This window comes from Lepidochelys kempii, chromosome 1, assembly GCF_965140265.1.
Source record: "Lepidochelys kempii isolate rLepKem1 chromosome 1, rLepKem1.hap2, whole genome shotgun sequence".
Lineage (NCBI taxonomy): Eukaryota > Metazoa > Chordata > Testudines > Cheloniidae > Lepidochelys > Lepidochelys kempii.
The window spans coordinates 219,992,804-220,017,441 of record NC_133256.1 but is presented as its reverse complement, the minus strand read 5'-3'; the positions used below and the strand labels follow the sequence as shown (position 1 = coordinate 220,017,441).

Here is a 24,638-nt window from a genome sequence, read left to right as displayed (position 1 = left end):
GTGGAGCATTTTTTACAATTACCAAATGGTCTGTAAAAGAACAAGAAAAAATTGGAGAAAACACAGTTTGACACAGATAGGCAAACCCAGTGTATGAGCCAATCGTTTTTGCAACAAAATTATGTATTTATAACATAAAATATTGGGGAAACAATATTGACAGTTAGCTGCCTAATGGGAGCGAGTTTAAAAAGGCCCAAATTTACCAAGTACTGCTGGGCTACTTATTTCATTTAAGCAATTGATACAAAGAAGTTGGCTAGAGAACTCCAGACCTCCTTGAGCCACCACTGAAGTCAATAGCAAACGGAACTCTCCCTGACTACAGTGACTGTGCAGGATCAGACCCTACGCATTTAGCACAGGCTTTGTATGCTTACCTGCTGTGAAATATACACAGGAAATCTTACACACAGGATTTAAAAAAACATGTAACCGACACATACAATTACACTACAGCATTGTTGAGATGTGTAGCTTTTCTTCACTCAGGGCCCGATCCAGTTTCCTTTGAAATCAATGGCAATTGTTGCATTGACTTTAGTAGGAGTTGGATCAGAGCCTAAGGGTAACACTTCTTTTCATTGTTATACAAAGGTGGGAATGAGGCAGTCAATCTAATAACCTTATGCACCATGTTTGTTTGTCATGTAATACATTTCAGATGATCAGCACTATACCGCACATTTTCTTTGCAACTTTCTTTTTCCACTTGCAAAACACTCCATACACTGATAAAGCTAGAGTCCTGGTGCCAGTTCTAATTACATGATTTACATGAGAAAATAGAAAATGGTTTTCTCAAGGGTTAAGTCTCCTTATTTTCAAAAAGCTGAAGTGAAGGTTTTGGGCCAGATTCTGATGTTAATTACATTGGTGTAAATCTGACTTCAGTAGAATTACCGTGTCTCTGTTGATTTCAGTGGAATTACTGTGGATTTACACTAGTGTTCCTGAGAGCAGAAGCTACCCTGTTAATGGCAACAGACTCACTAAAGTAAATGGAAATGACGAGTCTTTTCAAGTAAGTAGCAGTGTCTAACAAGCTCAGTTAATTACACTACTTAATTTAGCGCATAGATATAGACATACACTGGATGCTGAAGTGCCAAGATCCCTGAATGTAAGGCTGCCTGCTTGTCTCTGAATAGCTTAGCTACCAGAACTGGCTGAAAATTTTCCATCAAAAGTTTTCTTTTTATTAAATGGAAAATCGGGGATTTGATTAAATGCAAGTGTTCATTGAAAGCATCTGCTTTCCTTAACATTTTCCCCCTTTTTCAGTGGGAAACAGAATTTTTTTGGCAGAAAACTGAAAAACAATTGCTTTGGGTTTTTTCAATGAAAAGTCAAAATTTTGCACTGAAAATTTCAGTAAAAATGACTGTTTATTTTTTTTCATTGGAATTCTCCAAAGAGAGGGGGGGATTACAACCACCTCTATGAGATATGGAGGGCTTGTCTAGATGAACAGTTAGCACACAGCAAGCTGGGGTATACACCTACCTTGCAGTAGCTTGCCACACACTAACCATTGATATGGACCCTGCTACTGTGCACTAAAAGTTCTATAGTGCCCTTTGATCACCCTCACTTTGAAATGGGAGTAGATCAAAGTGCACAGAAGAACTTTTAGTTGACCAGCAGCGGGGTCTACACAGATGTTTGTGCTCGCAGGCTAGTGCACTGTTCATTTATACCCCAACTTGCTGTGCGCTAACTGGTCTCATAGACAAGCCATGACTTTCTCACTATATAAACCAGATTCTACACTTTAATGATCATCGTGGTACAGAACCTCTATTATTGCTTGAGGAGAGAAAGGTGAATTTAGGGTTTAATCCTGCAAAGTGCTGGATGCCTCCTGTGAGGTACTGAGCAACCTGACTAGGGACCTGAGAGTTTTTTGCACCTTGTAAGATCAGGGGTCTAGTGGGAGCCACACCTAATGCTGTCAGGTTCTGTATACAATCATCCTCACACAGTCCTGCTGGTGTATTCCAATCCTGGCTTACAGCTATCTCAATCCTTGGCCTCATGAGCAATCTGGACCAGTTCTGCAGTGTTTTTATGATGTGTTACACTGTCCATAGGGGATTAGAGAGACCACCCAATTCATTTCCTCTTGTGACTTATTGAGGATTTGAACCTGGTTCTCCAGTGGTGAAAAGATATAGGTACAAAGCCATCAGGCCACCTACTGTTTTGGTGCTGTGGCTCTTTTTTTTTTTTAATTTATGAAAGTTGAATGCAAAGGAGAGAGTGCTCGTTTAACAATTTAAATGTGGTACATTGCAATTGTGATGTCTATTAAATTGGGGGCAGTTTCTGACTCTGGTTGTGTTATTCTTAAGATCCAACCTGATATAGATAATATAGGGAGCTTAATCTTGCACAGACCATTGATGTCAGTGACTAAACTTCCATATGCTTTAATGAAAGTAAAGTCTGGTCCATTATATGGTATAATGTGGTTTACACTGTCTTCCATGGAGCTGCTCCATTTTACAATGGCTAAAGTTTTTGCTCAATGCATATTTATGTTGCTTCTACATAATAATGCAAAGAATAGAACAAGTTTTGTGCACAGAATTTAGAAATGTCTGTGTGAGGTATACAGCGGTCCATTTATTTTTTTTTGTAAGTGTTAACTCGTCTGTATGACACTGCAGGTTCATTTTAACTATTGCCTACTTGAGAACCTGATTCTTAATCGCATGCCACACAGAAAACAGTAATTCTTCAACGATCCTCCATAAAATACCAGGTTTGCTGAGCATTTCTACAGATGTTTTTCTCCATGAAAAATCGGCAATTGATGCTGACCAGCACTGCAGCTTTGAATGAAAGTGCAGCTTTGACATCCACTCCAAGATTGTATTCTTCTTTCCTAGAACTCTAAACCCAAGTTTCTTTTAAAGTTAAGACACCAACGGTTTTGTTTCTAATTTAAAAACCCCAGGCAGATAGAAACAATGTAACGATGCAGCAGAGTTAACAGATTATTGGAGAGGAGGAACCTGATCACAATAAATAGTATACTCTAAAGAAATCATCTTTTATATATTATATTAATGATCCACTTAGATTGCTTCTTGGCATTGGTAAGGTTCTGTTACAAATATTTTAGATTTTTTCCTATTACTTCTAAAAGGAATTGGCAGCATTAAAAACCAGTTACAAAACAAATGTGCTTCAAAAACCTAAAGTAAAATTGCTGGGTTATTAGCAGCAGTTCTGGAATGCTAACAGAGGAAAAACAACAGTAATTGTAGTGGCAAAACTGGCATGACATACAGAAAACGTATTTTACAGCTAGTCAGTGGCTGGAATGTTAATGTTAGCTGTAGGCCATGTTGTTTTCCTTTCAGTGGTGAGAAATTAACACTTTTAATTAAATATGAAAATATATGTGGTTTGCAGTGTTGTTGCTGCTGTGTTGGTCCCAGGATATTAGAGAGACAAGTTGGGTGAGGAATACGTTTTATTGGAGCAACTTCTGTTGGTGAAAGGGAGAAGCTTTTGACATACACAGAGTTCTTCTTCAGGTCTGGGCCTGAAGAAGAACTCTGTGTAGCTCGAAAGCTTGTCTTTTTTTCCACTAGCAGAAGTTGCTCCAATAAAATCTATTCCCTCGCCTACTTTGTCTTGTGAAAATATATAGCAGGGGATAGAAATGGGTACACAACTCTTGACATTTATCTGATTTTTAACAAGTTTACTAAATGACAGTCACTGGCTTGACAATACTGAATGAAAAATACTGACGTTACACAGATTTTACAGTAAGATTATGGTATGCTGCTGCTAAGCAGAGTCACAAACATATTCTAATAAAACTGCAGCTGCCCACAGCTGAGGCACATGCCATTTTACTCCTATTTATTGAGAGAGAAAGCTTATATACTGTAGGTTTGCTGAAGTTTAATAAATAAGGTCAACTTATAATATATAAAACCATATAAACATTTATATGCTACATGCATATCATATAATTTAAAGTAATAATTTATATAGCAAAGAAATGCAGACTTATGTTCGTCCTATTTTTCTCGACAACGCACACACGCAAGATGTGTCTATTCTTATCCATCGCCAGCCTACGAGTTTATTGTTTTCCGAAGTCAGTGCTCTTACATACGTTTGGGATGTTTTGCACTGGGAGTTCCAGTGTTTATCATCAATGCCACGGCAGCCATTTTTTACCGGTTTGGCTGCTTTACACCTTGTTTCGTAAAAATATTGTTTGACGGGAGAGTTGCCTGTTTTAATTTCTCCTAGCACTGTTACCTGGTGTCCTCTAATGTCGATAGCCGATGATTTGTCCGTAACCCATAAACTTTCACTGTCACATACAGAATATTCCCCTCGATGGCTCTTATGTTCTGCATACCTTTTCCTCCTGGAGGTTCTGTTCACCACTACAGAATTTCCAATATAATCTTCCATAAGATACAAAGGTGGAGGTTCCAATGGGGTATTGTCACTCAAGAGGACCCGGGGAGAACTGTAGCGTTTCTGTTGCCTTAATAGTTCTGCATCCATTGGGATCACTGGCTGGAAGTCTGATTTCACATTTTCAACTCCATCCACGTCCTGCTGAGACTCTGTTTTCTGCATAGTGTTTTGATAGTTTTCCTTGATATCTACCATCTGCTTGGCGAGTTTGTTTTTCAAAATGTCTGCCTGAATGAGTTTAATAATGAGAGAATGTATCGACTCTTCTGGCAGACTCCTTTGATCCATGTTGGTAGATTGGATGCCACGAAGATAAGCAAGAAATATCACATAAAACAAGATGGACATCACCTTGTTCACCTGTAAGATCTGAAAAGAAACACAGAGTTAACTTAGAGCCAATGAAATAAGAATTACTGGATGCAGTAGGATAGTCCTGATTTTTTTTAACGTGTCTGACAGATGTTAGTCTGTGTAGACGAAGCTAGACCATGTGTTTGTTACAAGCTATTCCAAATATTTAATTACATTTTATGAAATAATATGGGTGACCCTTTATTATTAGTTCCATCTACATTTCATCCACTTTTCAGGCAGGATGATTTTATTTTTTGATTTTCACAGAGAGAGCTAGGTTAGTATGACCATACGGCATGTCTACACTGCCCCACAGTTAGGACTGAGAGGGCAGTGCACGCCAAAGTGCCTGCCATTCTATAACTCTCCTATGTGGACACGGGCAGTGTGAACTAAAAAGGTTCATAGTTTGCACTAATGTAGTCTTCTTCAAACCAGACTGCATTAAGGTGAAGTAGGAACCTCTCAGTTCATATCTGCAGCTTCCAAACAGGAGAGTTACAGTGCAACATTTTGATGTGCACTGCTATTCACATGCCCCGTCGTCTGAACTGCAGGGCAGTGTAAACCAGTGATTCTCAATCTTTTTTCATTTGCAGACCCCTAAACAATTTCAAATATAGGTGTGAACCCCTCTGGAAATTATGAATGGAGGGGTGGACCCTTTAGGAAATCTATTGTCTGTACATATAGTTGAATTCCATTCAGTCCGTTTTCAGTCAGTCTTTTGCAGACCCCTTAGATGGGGTCCGTGGACGACAGGTTGAGAACCACTGGTGTAGACAAGTCTTAAGTTCCTCTCTCTACAAAGACATGTCCCCTCCACCTGGAAAGCATGGCACAAACTGTAGGCTGGGTCATTTTTCCACAATCCTTTTAGCAGACACACCTCGTACTAAGAACTGAGATTATGCAGGCTAGCACTGAGAGGGGGTGTTGGGTTAAATTCATTGGTGGTGTAAACTGAGGAAACTCCATTAGTGTCATTGACTCTGTCGGTACAAGACTTCATGGACTGAGCAAGCTTAAAGTTTCAGCTCTATAAATGAATAACCATTTGAACAAGCCTGTTGAAAAATAATTTTAATACTAATTGGAGACCATTTGAATAAGCCACTGTATAATCGGTTTTCTTCAGGATTGGCCTGACCACTAGATATACGTGGGGGAGGGGAGATCAGAATTTACTCGGGAGCAATATGGAAACAATACCTCACTGCTACATAGCATTGTGTATCAGTAGGCCTGAAAGTGCTTAAAAAAGGTCAGTGCCATCAATCCCCTTTTTACATATGGGGAAACTGAGGCACAGAGAGGGGGAAGTGATCTGCCCAATGTCACTCATCAGATCAGTGGCAGAGCTGGAAATAGAATCCAGATCGCCCGAGTCTCAGGAAGTGCTGTATCCGCTAGACCGCCGTGCGCTGGGGAATAAAAACAGTAGCAGTGGTTCAGCCCACAGTGCTGTTCCTCCCTCTGTACAGATGGCTTTTGATATAGGAGCACATAGCCCAGAGACAGCGAAACAGTCAGGGATGAGAGGTTTCTTATCCTTTATTTTTGGAAAGCCATCATTTGCCCTGTACAAGGCGAGTATGAACTATAGATGGATTCACAGGGCATCTGAGCTGTGTGTTCTTTCATAGTTGATTCTACATTCTGCACAAAGTGGGCTAAAATTTGACTTCAATGGGAGGAGTGAGGGGCTCACCCTCTCTGAAAATGGTGGTGTTTGTTAGGAAGCCTACATATAGCTTAAGGAACAAGAGTTTAAAAACGAGGTCCCTACCCATGGTTCAGCAACTGCGTAATTCTATGGGGGTTCTTATACCACCCAAGTATCTGAGTGTCCTCCAGCAGCACGTTAAGAGATGTGACTCATATCTGTCATAACGGTTTCAGTTTTTCTCTCAACCCCTTTGCAGGGGGAGAACTGTGTGTGCAATATCATGCTTTCTGTTAGGGATCTGTTCTGGGTTGACTTTTTGTGTGTCTTTAACTGAACACATGGCTACATGTTTACAATTTCAAAAGTGTTGAGCTTTCTGAAGCTGTCATAAATGCTAGGTACCCATTGCTTTAAATCTTGGCCTAGGTGTGTAACTTTAGGCATCCAACTTTGGACATTTTAGCCTAAGATAACTGCAACTCCAATTGTACTAAAAAATGATATTCTAATAATATTCAGTGCTTATAAAAATAATTCAAAACAATCAACAAGCAATTACCCAGAACACTGCAGTGTCTGCGACTAGCATTTATAAGTATAAGATCAGAGAGCACTTTTTTCAAGAATCATGCATGCACCTCCAAATGGATACCACATATGACAAGATAGGTGAGGTCATATATTTTATTGGGCCAACTTCACAGAGCTCTTCTTCAGGTCTGGGGAATGTAACCAGAGTGCCTAAGCTAAATACAAGTTATATAGTGGCCATGACACAGTGTTTGAGCTGATCCATAAGTGAAGTGGTTGTTTTAATTTGAATTACACATACTGCTGTACAAATAAGTGCCATTGGTCAACTTTGAAACAGTTAAACTGGGGAAAACACACAGCAAGAACTTCAAAGGCAGTCTCTGAACAGTTATAATGAAACTCATATATAACTCATTTAGCAATTCTGAATTTCCTACTTTGTTCTTTGGAACTGCAGCAAGATCAGAGTTGCCCTCTGTGAATGTGGTGATCTGTCCTTTTATGGACAAGAAATGTGTTTTCTCCATTCTTATCTTTGTTACCGTATGAGTTCACCTAAACCTAAACTCTGTTGCTTGCAGCAAAGTTATGCTCTGTGTGTGTGTAAAATAAAAACCAGTCAAATGCTTATTGCTTTTCAAATAAAAATGACCTTCAGTGTATATGGATCTCAGAGTACAAATGACACACTGTGTAAAAGACCCATGGCATGCAGCACTTGGTCTTGCTAAGTAAATCATTTGAACAACCAACATTTCATAACGCGTTGCTCAGCAGGTTTAACACAGCACTCAGGGGGGCTACCGCTGTGCCCCAGCAGAAAGGTCAGCATAATGGTCACCGAAGCTAATGCTGTGCTCCAGTCAACTGCTCCAAATATACCCATGCAAATATATAGTTGCATGTAATAACTTGCAAGTGGTCGCTAACAAAACCTACATCTTGGAAATAGTTGATAATGTGGGAAAAGTGAAGGTGGATGCTCTGCATAAGCTGGACAGCGAAAAGTAAAGGGTCAGGACCTCATGAGTAGCTTTTGCAGAAAATCCTACTCCTGACTTGTAGTTATAAGGCTAGACATCAGATCCAGCACTCAGAGCATACTTGAGACAGTATCACAGGCAGGATATTTTTGGGTACATCTACACTTGCAGCTTTGTATAGCATACAGTCACCGCCTGCCTAGCTCACCTGGGAGTAAATGGCCATGTAGGCACAGCTTAGATGGGTAGAATAGAAAAGAGTTCCCTACCTGCCTGAACCCCCATGAGATATACCCAGCCTGCTCTCGACATGCCCAAGCAATGCCTCCCACATCTACACCGCTATTTTCAGTGTGTCTTCCTCACTGCCAGAGCCTTTCCCCGCTGCCAGAGCTTTTCCCTGCTGCATGTCACTATCCTGCAGTGACAAATGTGGATGCAGCCTGGCTTTCGTTGCGGCATGTAGCTGCATGCATAGTGCCAATGTAACGCCGACAGATCCCGGTTGTCGGCAGGTGGGATTGAACCTGGGACCTCTGGAGCTTAGTGCATGAGCCTCTACTGCATGAGCTAAAAGCCAACCGGCTCTTAGCTAAGACTGTAGAGCAGACTCGTTTTATCTCTCTTTAAAGTGGTCTCGGTGCCACTAGATGGGACAGAACACCACACCCAGAAGGTGGGTGGGTTACACCTATGTTCCACACACTTCCGTAAGTGTAGCTATAGCCTTAGATCACTCAGAAGCTACAGCTGGTTGATAATGTCTGCTCGCCTCTTTGATATTAGCCCTAGGCAGCATATTGAACTTGTTCCCTGACAGTTGTATGGTTCTCCTATTTGCTTCCATGTGCAATTCAAGATTTTTTGTTTTATTTCCAACTAGAAAGCCCTAAATGGTTTGGGCCAGGGCTACGTGAGATCAGTTTGTCTTCATGAGCTGCCACATTAGCTGAGGTCAGCTGTGACACCTGGGTTAGTTTACTAATGTAAGTTACCCCATTAAGCTATATCAGTTTAAGGGCTAGTCTGGCAGCGCTTTAACGTGGCTTGTGTGGTCGTGGCACATTTTCTTTCCCAGCGCTCTAAAACAACCACCTTCTTGGTCACTTAGGCACTTCTGACAATTTTGTCCTAAGTGACTTGCCCAGGGTAGCACACTGAGTCAACAGCATGGTGGGGAGGAGGGGGAGAGGGAAAATGAAGGTCTCCTGAATCTGCAATCTGTGCTCATGATGAGTCTGTGGGGCCACTCTGATTTGTTGATTGTATCTTGTCAAATGGTCACTCAAGCCTTTTCTAAAGCTTCACTGAATGGTAAAATGTTTCCATGTGGTGACAGTTTTGTGTTAATAAATTGGAATAAACTGATTTCAGAATGGTTAAAAATGGCAAGTATAACTTTATTTCTGTCTGTTCATTTCAGACACAGCAGACCATAAGGGCATGCACAGCCATATTTTAAATTAATCTTTAGCAAGAGCATCTTCTAATAGATAGAAACATGACCACCTCAGATATACCTGACCATTGCCAACAGAGAACTTAACACCAATTCTTCAGATGCTTAGCTCATCAAAATGGGAAATGACTGCCTAGGAAGGAGTACTGCAGAAAGGGATCTGGGGGTCATAGTGGATCACAAGCTTAATATGAGTCAACAGTGTAACGCTGTTGGAAAAAAAAAGGAAACATCATTCTGGGATGTATTAGCAGGAGTGTTGTAAGCAAGACACGAGAAGTAATTGTTCCACTCTACTCCGCACTGATTAGGCCTCAACTGGAGTATTGTGTCCAGTTTTGAGCACCACATTTCAGGAAAGATGTGGACAAGCTGGAGAAAGTCCAGAGAAGAGCAACAAAAATGATTAAAGGTCTAGAAAACATGACCTATGAGGGAAGATTGAAAATATTGGGTTTGTTTAGTCTGGAAAAGAGAAGAGTGAGAGGGGATGTGATAATAGTTTTCAAGCACATAAAAGGTTGTTACAAGGAGGAGGGAGAAGAATTGTTCTTCTTAACCTCTGAGGATAGGACAAGAAGCAATGGGCTTAAATTACAGCAAAGGAGGTTTAGGTTGGACATTAGGAAAAACTTCCTGTCAGGGTAGTTTAGCCCTGGAATAAATTCCCTAGAGAGGTTGTGGAATCTCCATCATTGGAGATTTTTAAGAGCAGGTCAGGAATGGTCTAGATAATACTTAGTCCTGACATGAGTGCAGAGGACTGGACTAGATGACCTCTCGAGGTCCCTTCCAGTCCCATGATTCTATCATCTCTTGGAATGTGGGTTGCTTTTTGCACCTTATGTAAAGGTAGTTCTATTTGGTTTTGGCTCTGTACCTTCAACCATTCACTGACTTCATTAGGAGTTCAGGGTACTCAGCACCTTCCTATAGGAACTCAGCACTCCCCAGTTTCCTTCAGCAGTCCCTGTGAGATACTTACTATCAACGTCCGGTGCAATATCAACCATGCTAGCTCTATCCCCAGGTTTATAATCAAATTCAGAAATCAGAACACTTCCATCACCTACCAGGTCCTTTCCAGTTGTGACTTATTTTAATTTGTCATTTTCATGGCTTGATACATAAGCCCTGTCTGTCTAGGCCTATAAGATTGCTGTAGCCTGGTTCTCCATTGACTCACTTTGTTGTGTCGATGGTGTTAGGTGTAAGGACTGTGAGTCAGGACTCCGCAGTTCTATTTAGCTGTGTTACTGATTTGTTGGGTGACCTTGGGCAAATCATGATCTCCATTCCTTAGTTTCCGCATCTGCAAAATGAGGATTGGGGTGAGGCTTACGTACCGTTCATAAATTGCTTTGAAATTCTTGGACAAAAGGTGTTATAAACACAAAGTATTATAATTAATATTTTTCTTATGACATGCTGATTACAAAAAAAAGTAGGAAACATTCATTTTTGAAAGGACTCCTTTTGCTTCCTTCCCTCCTGGCCTCCCTTTTCTTTTCATCCCTCAAAGGAAGGATTGATGATGCTAAGCCTGGAGAGTGAAATTTGGTTTGAGAAATACACACCATGGCCATTTGTTGTTAACCTAGAAAGAGGACATGGATGTCGGGGGAGGAATGTTAGTCCCCTGTAATGTAAGTGGGCTACCTGAAGAAGAAGAATAGAGATGTGTCTCTGCTCAGTATGTAGAGGTATCTTTCTCCCCATTCTTTAATGGCATTTATGGCATTGTTACGACGTGTATTTACCTGAGTATTCAGAATGGAAATGTTTGTGCAATCTTCTTCTATCTAGGTACATATATGGCTCTCATCCCATTAATATCTTTCTAATACACACACATTTATAGGTTCAGCCACACAACATTCCCATGAGGAAGCAAAATGCTATTTCCCCCCTTTTACAAAGGGTGGAACTGAGGCATAAAGAAATTAAACGACTTGCCCAAGGTCACACAGGAAGTCTGGGGCAGAGCTGGAAGCTGAAGCCAGATTTCCCAAATCTTAGTCTACTGCCTTATCCTCAAAGACTACCTTGGAAGCTCTTTGAGAGTTTGGGAGCTAAGTGGTCAAGTGATTAGCATGCTAAATGTGTAGACAGTCCATCATCTACTGAGGAAGCAGAAACGATACCATGTGACTTAAGTTACCAGTCAAGTAGCTAATTAAGCCCGGCAAATACTTAAAGCAGTAGTTGTGGCAAATAGTTTGCAAGTGCCCAGAAGCTGAAATATTTCCAGGTATCTCATTCACTACATAATTCTGAGCACCATCCACACCTGTAAAAATCTAAGGGCCAGATCCTGAGGTGGTGTAAATAAGAATATCTCTATTGCCTGCATGGAACCTATGCTAAGTTTACACCAACAGAGAACCTAGCCTGCACATCCTCACCCCCCAAGGTCATTTTCAAATGGAAAAATGGTCAAATGCTTCAAATTGTTCACTGCAGATAGTTCAAGCAGCTCTAGTATTAGGCCTAATTTGTAACCTTTTCATTAATGAGCTTTAATGGCAGAAGGGTCAAAGAGAAAATTAATTACATTTGCAGCTGAATGGGGAGGGGATGCAAACACCAGTGAGCAGAGAGAAATACAATCTCTGCTGGGGACCTGAAGAGGTTAGAAAAATTGGCAGAAAATAACAAAATGAGTCAAACTAGAAATTGCAAGCTCGTACACCAGGGGAATAATAATCCTAAACAAAGCTATTCAGTGGGAAAGAGAAACTTCGAAAGCAGCAATGCCTAACCAGACCTAGAAGGGATATAAAGCCTTGGTGAGGCACAATATTTAATAAATCTAAATACTGGACAGAAACATAGATGTGAACTTAAAATGGGAAATAATGGCAAAGAAATCCAATGTTTATTTGAGCTGTTTATGCAGAAGCATCCTACTAGAGAGCAGAGAAGGGACGGTCTTTCTATAGCAGTGGTTTTCAACCTTTTTTGATTTGCGGCCCCTTAAAAAATTTCAAATGGAGGTGTGGATCCCTTTGGAAATCTTAGACAGTCTGCGGACTCCGTAGACCAGAGGTTTAAACACACTGCTCTATAGCATTGGAAGGCATATAGAACATTGCATGCAATTCTAAGGGCAGAAGGATGTTGCCATAGCATAGGAGGAGGATGGAAGACCACCAAAAATTAATTTAGGGCTTGCGGGACAGGCTTTGGAAGAAAGGTCAAAGAAGTAAATCTCTATGATTTGGCGATGTGGTGACAAAGGGCACGAGGTCATGATAACCCAATGGAAAGCACCAGTGAGAGAGAGGGGTTTTTTTTTTTTTTAAGAGTGGTGGAAAAGGGTGTAATCAGGAGAAATGGGATTAAACTAAGGAAAGGGAAGTTAAGGCTGATTATCAAGAATAAGAAGTTTTTGAGTTGTACAAGATGTTCGTAACAAAACCAAAGCCACACAAAAGAGGCATGGTTTCATGTTTCATTAGTCTTGAAACTCCATCTAAGTTTGTTGAACAGTTTTGTAAAGGTTCACAAACTTTCCAAGTAAACCTGAACCTAGTCTGGCTCAACTAATGGTTTTGCATCAAAATCAGGCAATAGTTGCAGTTCCTCTTGGTTTCAACTGAGATTGGTTTGCTTTGAAGGCTTAATCTCCCCATAATTAAGGTTGAGACCAGTCTTCCATCTGAAGTTTACTTCTGCCCATGCCCCATTATTTTGCTGAACACAAACCAATCCTCTTGAAATTTCAGACACAATCTTTATTTCAGAGTAGAATTCTTCAGGAAAGTTCAAGGCCCAGGTCTTAAGGAATTGGGAAACGCATTTGGGTGAAATGGTTTGGTTTTATTTGTTTTTAAATGTTGTTCTCCCTTAAATCATTTTTCTAATTATTTTTGATTTGTTAAAATGAGAAATGACATTAGTCAAAGACTAAATTTGTTTTAATTTGTTGTTCCATTTGATACTGGTGCCTTTGACAAGTTGTTAGAGCAGTGGGAGAAGGGGAAATGCAGTTAAGGACACATGAACAATCAGGGTCCTGCCCCTCTGCTACCATACTGATGATAATTAGAATCTTAGAGCTGATCAAAAGTTTCTACACCAAAATGTTTCCATTGGAACATGGAGCTTCATCAGCACTGCAAGTTTCTGTTGGAAGATGTTGCCTATTTGTATGATGCTTTTAGATTTTCCAGTCAGAGAATTCAAAATGAAAATTTTTGTTTCAAGTTGACATTTCAGAATGTAATGACCTTTTTTTGCTTGGATTTGACTTAAAATGTAGATTTTGTTTTGGTTTTTGGAAATGGAAGAGAACTTTTTTTTACGATCTTTAATTTTTGGGTATTGCCCCCCCTTTTGAGCTTTTTCACTTTCACCTCTGAAAAACGGGAGTGGTGGGACAGTAAAAATAAATTGTGCGCATGTGAGAGAAATTGTTTTCACACTTTGTTTTGCAATTGGTATATTTGATTTCATTTCAGAATTATTATATTTTGTATTATCGCAGTGCCAAGTTGCCCCAGTCATGGAGCAGGACCCCATTGTGCTAGGTGCTGTACAAACAGAATAAAATTATGGTTCCTGCCACCAAAAACTTAGAAACTAAGTATAAGACCAGCGAGAACAGTTGGATACAGACAGACTGGGAGAGCACGAGGAAACCATAACAAATGTTGTTTAGAATTGAAATGAAACAAAAATTTCTGCAGAAAACCCTGAAATATTTTTCTCAAATTTTGAACTGGGATTTCTCCCACAAAATTTTCTTCAAAGAAAAAAAAAAAGGATTTTCTGACTAGCTCTAATATGATTTCTAAAGAACATAATGGTTTATTTTACATGTGACTCCCAAAATTAGGGGGTGCTCTTATTAGAATGTTTTACTCTTCATCTTATCGGCCTCAAACGTGTCTTTCAGGTACAGCCTGGTGGCAGGGAGCTGTACTGCCACTGGAGAATTTCTCCTTCCACTCCTATTAGGCCAGTGGTCCTAAAACTGTGGGGCATGCTCCCCTATGGGGGCATGGAGGAATGTTTGGGGGGACATGGTGGGGCCTGGGGCAGTCCCCATGGGGGCAGGGAGGGAGCACCACTCAGCCCCACTCCACCCCAGTTCTGCTCCCAGCAGACTCTGACTCCAACTCCCAGCTCTGTGCCTGGCCCCAGACCACAATCTGGCTTCAGCTTTGCTCCCAGCCCCGCCCCCAGCTTTGGCCCCCGGGTACAGCTCTGCTCTCGGCCCTGGCCCCAGCCCTGCTTCCAGCTTTGGCCCCCAGCCGCAGCTCTGCTCCCAGCCCTGGCCCCAGACCACAATCTGGCTGCAGCTTTGCTCCCAACCCCAGCCCCACCCCCAGCTTTGGCCCCTGGGCACAGCTCTGCTCTCGGCCCTGGCCCTGGCCCTGGCCCCGGCCCCAGCCCTGCTCCCAGCTTTGGCCCCCAGCCGCAGCTCTGCTCCCAGCCCTGGTTCCAGCCCTGCCTGCAGGCTCAGCCCCTGGTTGCAGCTCCCTCCTGGCCCCAGACCTGGCTTCAGCCTTTGCCCCTTTACCCCTGTCCCCCCCACCCCCGAGAGCCATGGCCCCGCTTCCAGGGTGAAGCATAGTTAGGGATGGGGGAAGGGCATGACTGTGGAAAAGTTTGGGGACCACGACATTAGGTGGTGTACTGATACCCCCTCTGCTGCACCGGAACTGCTCCATTGACTGATGCACAGTGAGGGGCAAAGCCATTGTCCTATCTCTTCTTCATCCCTCTGGGGTGATGTTCACCCATGGGGGAACATTAAGGCAGCTGTCTTTGTGCTTCACTGAGCACCAGGACTGCAACCGTGACAGGTCATTGTACAAAATACATGTTGGGGGAGCTACATTTAATTTAAATCCAAACTGCACTTGTGTTTGCTTTCCAAGGTCCCATGGCTCCTGGCTTCTTCAGAGCCACACAGAAAGATGCACTTGGCTACTTTGTGAATCAAAAAGAGAGAACTCTCTTCTCTGTTTTCCCTGAAGGTATACATGCCTCCAAACAGAAGAGTCTTGTTTGACACACAGCTCCAATATATATATACAGATACAAAAACAACTAAGGCCAGAGCTCTCACTACAGGACTTGGGGCCTGATCCAAACACCATAATAGTCACTGGTCAGACTCCTATTGAATTCAGTGAGTTTTGGAAAAGGCTCTTTCACAGTAAGGACAAAGGAGACTGTGATTACAATGAATCAGAGTTAGATGCCGATTCTGCTGCACATAAAGTGCATAAAGTTGAATCAAGGCCATACAGAGAAACATAAATAACGCCAGTGAGCATACTGCTGTAAATATTTAGTCCCTTCTGCCAAAAAAAAAAAAAATAATTACACAAATGTAGTAGCTTTTCTGAAATCAAGAAATCTTGACGGGCTTAAATAACTACTTCTACAGGACTTATCAAAAATGAATCCAAGTCTTGTGAACTTATTGCTGTATGGCCCCATCTGATAAAGTAAGTACAAGTGCTTTTCTAGGTGTGAGACTGGAGATTGCCTGTTCCTACCAATAACAGAAAAGCCTGGGCTCCACTAGAAAAAGTTTGCTGGTTTCGTTATACCATCAAATGTTCCTAGTGGGGAGACAGCTTATACCAGCACAAGCCCTTGTGTAGACACAGTTACGCTACTGGCATAGCTCGTACCAGTTCCCCAAATGAAATAAGCTATACCAGCAAAAGGACCTTTTAGCCAGTATAACTGTCTCCACTAGGACTTTTGCTGGTATAGAAACGTCATAAAAAAAAAAATCACACCCTTAGCCCACATTACTAGCTGTGTGTGTAGTGTTGCCATGAGTTTTAAGGCTGTTCAAATTACTTTGGCTACTCTCCATGTTTTGTTGTCTTTAAAAACAGAACTTTACCTTTGAATTCGGTAGTATATGTACCTTTGCATAAAATTTCCAGTATAAAATTCTGTTAAGTTCCAAGGGACTACTCCTGTGCTTTCAGTTAAGCACATGCTTAAGTGCTTTGCTGGATTGGGTTCAGAATGCTCAGCATCATGGAGAAACAAACTCATGCACGTAAACTCGGAGCATGATCTTTGCATCCTTATTATACCTATGCAATTGTTGCACTTTTGCCAGTTATAACATGAGACTAAACCAAAAACCACCTTGCTTTTGCAAATCTCACACTAACATCAAAATCATCATACTTTTACTTATATCTTAATACAAGTGCCATCTTGATGCCAATTCACATTTCCTTCTTCCTCATCACTAAAAGTATTTGAAGGAATAATTTCAGAATGTGGGCTATCTGATATGTCTGGCAGCATATACTAATAGCTAGATATTAGAAGAAAATAGGCTTTGAACAGTATCGGCAGTGGGTCTAGGTGGTAGGCAAATTAGATACATTGCAACTGGTTTAAACGAGGAATTTATCTCCTCTTAAGCAATCGGGTAACTGGCAATGCTTTTTAGCTACTGTGGAACAAAGCAATGCTACTTATGAAGCTCACTATAATTATACAGCTGAGTGTGTGGATGTGAAGGAGGAACCAGGGAACTGGAACTAGAAGAAAGGACTTCAGAGTAATTCATGCTCAGCTCTCTTCAGCCCTTCATATACATGCTTTATAAATTTAATGGAGGAATCCCACTGACAGCTGATCACCACAAGAGTTACTGCATAGATTCATAGATACGAAGGTCAGAAGGGACCATTATGATCATCTAGTCTGACCTCCTGCACAACACAGGCCACAGAATCTCACCCAATAACTCCTGCGAAAAACCTCTCACCTATGTCTGAGCTATTGAAGTCCTCAAATCCTGGTTTAAAGACTTCAAGGAGCAGAGAATCCTCCAGCAAGTGAGCTGTGCCCCATGCTACAAAGGAAGGCGAAAAACCCCCAGGGCCTCTTCCAATCTGCCCTGGAGGAAAATTCCTTCCCGACCCCAAATATGGCGATCAGCTGAATCCTGAGCATGTGGGCAAAATTCACCAGCCAGATACACAGGAAAGAATTCTCTGTAGTAACTCAGATCCCACCCCATCTAACATCCCATCACAGGCCATTGGGCCTATTTACCATGAATAGTTAAAGATCAATTAATTGCCAAAATCATGTTATCCCATCATACCATCTCCTCCATAAGCTTATCGAGTTTAATCTTAAAGACAGATAGGTCTTCTGCCCCCACTGCTTCCCTTGGAAGGCTGTTACAGAACTTCACTCCTCTGATGGTTAGAAACCTTTGTCTAATTTCAAGTCTAACTTCCCAATGACCAGTTTCTATCCGTTTGTTCTTGTGTACACATTGGTACTGAGCTTGTTTCCTTAAATAATTCCTCTCTTATATGGGCAGTGGCAGAGGGGTGTTCATTTTCTTATGAATCATCAGGTGTTCACCACTGCTGGAGGCAGGATTGGACACACAAAATCTGGGAAGGACTCTGGTGTCAGATTGGAGATCACTGTAGGATTAGGTCCATAGGCTGATGCATTATGGAAAACATTACATTCCAATATTTGACAGAGCTCTTTCATGCTATAATAACTCATGTGTAAAATGTGCTGTTTTGTTTATTTGACCACTTCTGCACAGAACTCAATGAGCTGTATTCCCCAATTATATTCTGGAATGTTATCCAGATGGATATCATGGTTGGATTTTTCCATCGGGTTATGGCCCCTGTGCACTACTTCAGGAGCACAAAAGGGGCCATGATCCAGCTGCAAATACCCAGCAACAAATTCTAATGGTGTATGTAAACTCCCTGTTGGTGCATCTGTGCCATAGCTGGGGCCTGTGCCTCTACCTTCTCCTCCGCAGCTTAGGGGCATGTCAGGTGAAGAAAGAAGCATGATGGAACTCTGTTAGGTATACCCAGGAGCAGTGCTAAATTGTATCAGCCCTGGGAGAGGCCCCAGAACCATTGTAGGCACTTACATGGCCCCCATCACCATACTGTTTGAGCACTTCCCAATTTTCAATGTATTTATCCTCACAACACCCCTGTGAGATAGGTGAGTGATGGTATTCCTGGGGAATTTGAGGCACAGAGACTAAGACCTTGTCTTGACTATGCATGAAAGTCGATCTAAGCTAAGCAATTTGAGTTACATTAATAGCTTAGATCCACTTACCGCAGAGTCCACACTACGCGATGTTAACGGGAGACGCTCTCCTGTCGACTCCCCCTACTTTTCTCCATTCTGTGGAGTGTAGAAGTTGATGGGAGAGCGATCATGGTCGATTTAGTGGGTCTTCATTAGACCCGCTAAATCGACCACTGATGCATCATTCACCGCAACATCAACCCTCCAGTATGTGTAGACAAGCCCTATGTAACTTGGCCAAACTTGAAGTCTGTGGCAGAGCAGGGAAGGGAACCTAGGTCACCCTAGTTCTAAGGGATGGCCGTAACCACTAGACCATCCTTCCTCTTCCTGGTTCCTAGCTATTGCCCTCCCCCTCCAATCTCATGCTGTACCAAGCAAACTCTAAAGTTAACAGGTCAAATCAGAAATGCGTCTATCTCTGTCTAAATTATTACTTGCGTTATTTATTTGGGTCCCTAAAAGATGAAGTGTTGGGGGGAAGAGATGAAAAGGTGTCGAGAAAATATATTGCAAGGCATCTAGGGGTAAATCATATTTGATGATCTCAGATGTCTTCTGAAATTGAGAATGACTTGGCAACAGGCTGTAATAGTAGAGGATCAATGTAATTCAGGTGTAATGCACTTCATTTGCTTTCCCCTTTTAGCAAGAAAAAAAATCAGATGTTTTATTTTTTTCAGGTGGGGTGAGCCAAATCTTAGATTTTAATGTGCTCAGTAGAAATCCCTGATTAAAATAATCAAAGTGCTGTTGTCCTGCAGGAAGTGGGAATGAAGCATACTCATTTTGGACTACAGCATAACCCTACAATGTGGCCTGAGTAAGGGCCACACACAGCTGCATCACCCCAGGAGAAGCCCAGAAAATAAATTGATTCAGATTCACTGTTCCTCCCCTGCTCCCCTTCTGCTCTGGTGAAAGAGTAAGTGACTTCATCTCTTTCCATGGAGAAGCTTACTCTCCCCTGCTCCCAGCCAGCTGCTCTTGCCAGTGAGTAAGGGAAGTGGGATGAAGCTAGGGCTCCTCGCATTCCCCCTCTCTCTACCACCGCTCTCCACCCACTTGCTCTCAGGGCACATAGACATACCTGAGCTAGCTTTCATTGAGTTAGAGCGAAGTTAGCTCGAGTGACAATAGCAGTGAAGCCACAGCAGCTGCTTGAGTGTCCTGAGTGGGTGGGGCTAGACCTAGGGTGGCCAGAGAGCAAGCGTGAAAAACTGGGACGGGGGAAGGGTAATAGGCACCTATATAAGACAAATAAGCCCCAAATATCTGGACTGCCCCTATAAAATCCAGGACATCTGGTCCCTCTAGCTAGACCATGCAGTGAACTGTGTTCCAGCAGCTTTACGGCTCTTGGTATCTAAACTAGCTTGGGTTACATCTATGTATGCTGCAGTCACAACTCCTGCATTCAGTGGAGACACATCCATAGTGAGGATATTGGGTGAGCAGCCCTGATCTCTCCGCTGCAGCCAAAATCAGGATGTGAGCAGGCTGAGCTAGGGAGTAACAGGAGGGGATGGAGAGGTTTATTCTCTTTTCTTCCAGTGAATAAGGGCTATGACAGTCTAGCTCTCTGAAGATGTTTGTTGTGGAGTTTCACCCAGCAAATATAATCCATGTAGATGGAGAATAAAGGGCCCTGTTAAAATACCACAACACTACCAGTGCTAGAAAGCTGGAACAGTATTCACTGAAACCTCTGAAAGTAGGTAATCTGTTTCCTAACCTAAGCGTAACCTGCTTCTAGAAAATATGGAGGAGACCCCAGTGTAAAAACAGAGCAAAGCAATCACATCCTTAGGAACTTCTGGGAGGCGTACAGATGGGCAAACTCTTTAGAGAAGGTGAGAGGTCACTTAACATCCTGAGATAATTGGATGCAAGGGGGATAATAACTTTTCAGACTTATTTGACAACGGGAAGCTTAAGCAGTTTACTGAGCTGCAAGCAAGAGTGTAGGGCTTCCGTTGAGGGGAAGGCAGCTTTTTGCAGTGGCTATCACTGAGGGGAAGAATATACACATTTGGAAAAGAGCTCACATGCCCTCTTGGAAAACTGTTAAAAAGCTAAGGTTCAAAAGCACACCACACCTCAAGAATTTAATGTGTCCTCCTATACCATATGATTGAGCTCCCTCTCCCCCGCCCCCATAGTTACAGTACAAATGGGGACAGGGTTTGTGGTTTGAATGTAGATTGGACTAAGAATTAGGTGAGTGAAGAGAAGAGAAGAACATGACAACCCAACATGGATGCAATTAAAAAATATTCTCTAAATGCCACCGGACTGTGGTGCATAGGCAGAGGTTTGGTTTACGTGGAACACATTTGTGCTGGAGATACTTAGACAAGATAAGGAATTTTAGAGACACATATTGGGACTACTGAAAAAAGAAGAAGAAAATGGGACATTTTCTCCCATTTGCAAGGGGCACCAACAGCTCTGGGTGGCCCATTCGTAGTTGGGATTGAACCTGTGACTTTTGGATCTTAATGCATGGGTATCTGCTACCTGACCTAAAACACCCAACTCTTAGCCAAGGCTGTAGCAGGCTCATCAATCTCCAGGTGGCCAAGCCACCACCAAAGGGGGACAGAGTGCCATACCAAGTAGGCATGGGTTACATACAACACTTGAAATCAAAGATCTTGGGTCAAATTCTGTTTTCATTCACACACAAACCAAGTGACTTTAAGAGTTACTTGCTTATAATTGAAATTATAACGTGGCCTATTGTCTGAGCTTGTCAGATTTCCATTAGACTACTGTTAGTGCTGGTGACATGTTCTGAGGGAACCCAAAAGGGAATGGGTCAGGCATTAATGCTTATGATCACCATGACTGAAAATAACCTGAAAGAATTTAAGAAAAAACATGATGTATTCTGCTCTCAATTACATTGATGTAGACTCAGCATAACTCTAATGACTTCAGTGGTGTTACTCCTGATTTACCCTGGTGCAACTGGGAACAGAAATTGACTCGTATAGAACATAACTGGTATCTTGGACCTGAGAAGGTGGAATGAGAGAAATGTTTGCAAGTTACTGGGCAATGTAGTCATAGAGGACACTGTGGTTCCTTCCTGATTTGATGTGTTCTACACATGGGCCTGAACTAAGATCTCCGATCCCAACACTTCTTCCCTTTCCCCCAAACTTTGATACGTTTTGGATCTGAACCTTGGAGCCACCACAAGTGTTAACCCAAATGTTTTTCAGTTACATAGCAGGAGGAAATATCTAACTTAATGAGAAAATGGACTAATTTCTCTTATTTTTATTAATACACTCCAGTTAAAGAGAGAAGAAAGCAGACTGCTGTAATCTTGGACTCCAATTCAGACAACACATGGATCTATGAAATTTGTTAACAAGCTGTGTTGCTCTTGAATTTGGCGTGTCAACTATAAGCAAATTCATCAGGCACCTGATTAGACCTCTTATGCTACCCCTTGATCCAGTGGATTGACAGTTGCCTATGAAATGAGCGCTCCATGACCAAAACATCTGTACCTGATTTTCAAAATAGATTCTTCACCTAATAAAAAAGCATATAGGTGTGCTGTATGAGAAGTCTTAGAAACAGAAGAGAACCTCTAGCTCAACGTTTTTTGTTTTGTTCTCCTTCCTAGCAATTGACCCAGGAACTGGTCCTCAGATTGAGATTAGGTTTTAGAATGGTTTTCAAGGTTTGGGCTAGAGCAGTGGTTCTCAACCATGCAGGGGTCTTCCAGCGGGTGCATCAACTCATCTAGATATTTGCCTAGTTTTACAACAGGCTACATAAAAAGCGCTAGTGGGGTCAGTACAAACTAAAATTTCATACAGACTGACTTGTTTATACCAGACACTGAAATGTAAGTACAATATTTATATTACAATTGATTTATTTTATAATTATGTGGCAAAAATGAGAGTCAGCAATTTTTTAGTAACAGTGTGCTGTGACACGTTTGTATTTTTAGGTCTGATTTTGTAAGCAAGTAGTTTTTAAGTGAAGTGAAACTTGGGGATACACAAAACTCCCTTTGACAGGGGTACAGCAGTCTGGAAAGCTTGAGAGCCACTAGGCTAGAGAATAAATTGAGATTAGACTGAAGGTTGGGATTAGATATGCCAAAATCTCTCAAACTATTTTTATGAAAACACCTCCAAAGCCGTGGCTTCTCCTGATATCTTGCATGCTCTCCCCCATGCAGAAAAAAATTCATAAAAGCTAGATGTAAAAGTTAGGCCCTTTCCCATTTTGAATGCGACTTAGGAGCAAAATGATAGGGGTCATTTAAGATCCTGGGATTTGAATCTGAATACTCCTGGAGTTAGAAGGGGTTTGGATTAGAGGTTGTGGTTTTGGGCCATTTTTGCTTTTCTCATTTTACTGTTTACTTTAGCTTTATCAGTCTCTTTACATATTCACATAACAGTGTATCATTGGACAGGGAGTAATCCAATAATAACACAGCCATCTATACCCTTCAGTATAGCAGAAGACTGATCCTGAGTCAAACTAGGCAAATAACTGTTTTTTTGATTTGCTGGCTATTCTAAAAAAATTGTGGGGGGGAAGTTGTGTGTCAACACAAAACAAATTTTAAAATTTTTGTGGTGAACCAACCAGAAAGTTGAAAAAATTCATGGGTTGAACAAAGTGTTTTATTTGAACCGAAATAAAATATTTCAGTTTGTTGGAGTTTTACCTTTTTAAACTTTGTTTTATGAAATTGAAGTAAATTTCAAATTAATACATTGTTTTGAATCAAAATGTGTCCTTTAAAAATGTTGAAACTAAATATTTTGATTTTTTGCTGATTTTTTTTTGTTTTGTAATGAAATAGTTCAGTGAATTTGACACAAATTTGCATTTTTCTCTGAAAAATGGCGTTTGCCAAATTTTTTCGCCATGCTTTAGTCCTGTGGTTCTTATGCATACAAACTTGAGTAATAGACTCATACGTAGCAGGATACAGTCAGCAGCATTGTTATAAATTGTAACATGCTCTGTCCTGATGACAAATCTGCCATCATCTGCAGTGCATGGACTCAGCCCTGAGGGCTTCTTTATTTAGGGTGATGTTTGCACAAGTGTGGAAAAGAACTAGGCACCCACCTCCTTTTGAAAATCTTTTCTCTCCTAAAACTTCCAGTACAATCAACTGGGGAGAATGAAATGAGTAAGGACTCCAGAATTTGGCCCTATATGTTAGAATATTTTTACAACAAAATGTAAAGTTCTTAAAATGTTATTAGTTGTTCATTGTACCGCAGAAGGGCAAAAATACTGTCATGAAACAACAAGGCAAAATGCAAAAAAAAAAGACACTCCCTGTTGCCAATCTATGGAGGAACAACAACAAATCCATGATCAGCACAAAATTTCCCTCAGACCCCCCCCTTCCTGCACACCACCCAGAAATGGGTCGGATACTCTTTAGCAAAAATCTGACTAATATCCCTTTGAAGCTTGAAATTTTCTTATGTAGTTCCTTGTCCTTTTCCCTCTTGAAAACATTAGTCCTCCTTGCTTCAGTTACTCTTCTGGGTAACATATTCCATATGTTGAATACCCTTTGCATGAAATAGTTTAGACTAAACCCTCTTTTTATCCCCATGTCCTAATTTTAAGGTTTTACCACTGTGAAGGACTAATCTGGATCAGTTTGATCAGACTCTCCCATTTTATAAATGGCATTTAACTTACCACACATTCTCCTCTTTTCCATGACAAATCCCAACGGGGTCTTTCTTTATAAGAGCTGCTATTATAAACTCCTTTAAGTTCTACAGCTAATTGAACACTGCTCTCTGACTTAGCTCATTATGATACTATTTGCTTTCATTCAAGTGCATTTTTAGAGTAATGCAACACAGAAGCCTATTGTTGTTGTTTTCCCCCCACAACTGCTTCACTTTGGGGTAAATGCCAAAAGGAGGGGGGAGGGTGTCACTTAATAGTGGCTTCCAATGCATTTTTTCTCTCCTTTGCATACAACATGACTTTTCTCTGAGGCATTTATTCCTTTTTATTCTAAAATTGCATTGAACATCTGTAAATCAACAGCATAATTGTTATTGCTCCTTGTTGT

General features: G+C 41.4%; 1 protein-coding gene across 1 annotated transcript in view; it reads right to left on the bottom strand.

Annotated features, from left to right (window-relative positions):
* Positions 1 to 3,874: 3,874 nt before the first annotated feature.
* Positions 3,875 to 24,638, bottom strand: part of NTF3 (neurotrophin 3) — a 55,854-nt gene continuing 35,090 nt past the window's right edge. Inside the window, exon 2 of the mRNA XM_073329523.1 lies at positions 3,875 to 4,827. Coding sequence (XP_073185624.1) covers positions 4,033 to 4,827 — 795 coding nt within the window. The 3' untranslated portion in view covers positions 3,875 to 4,032. The remainder of the gene's footprint in view (positions 4,828 to 24,638) is intronic.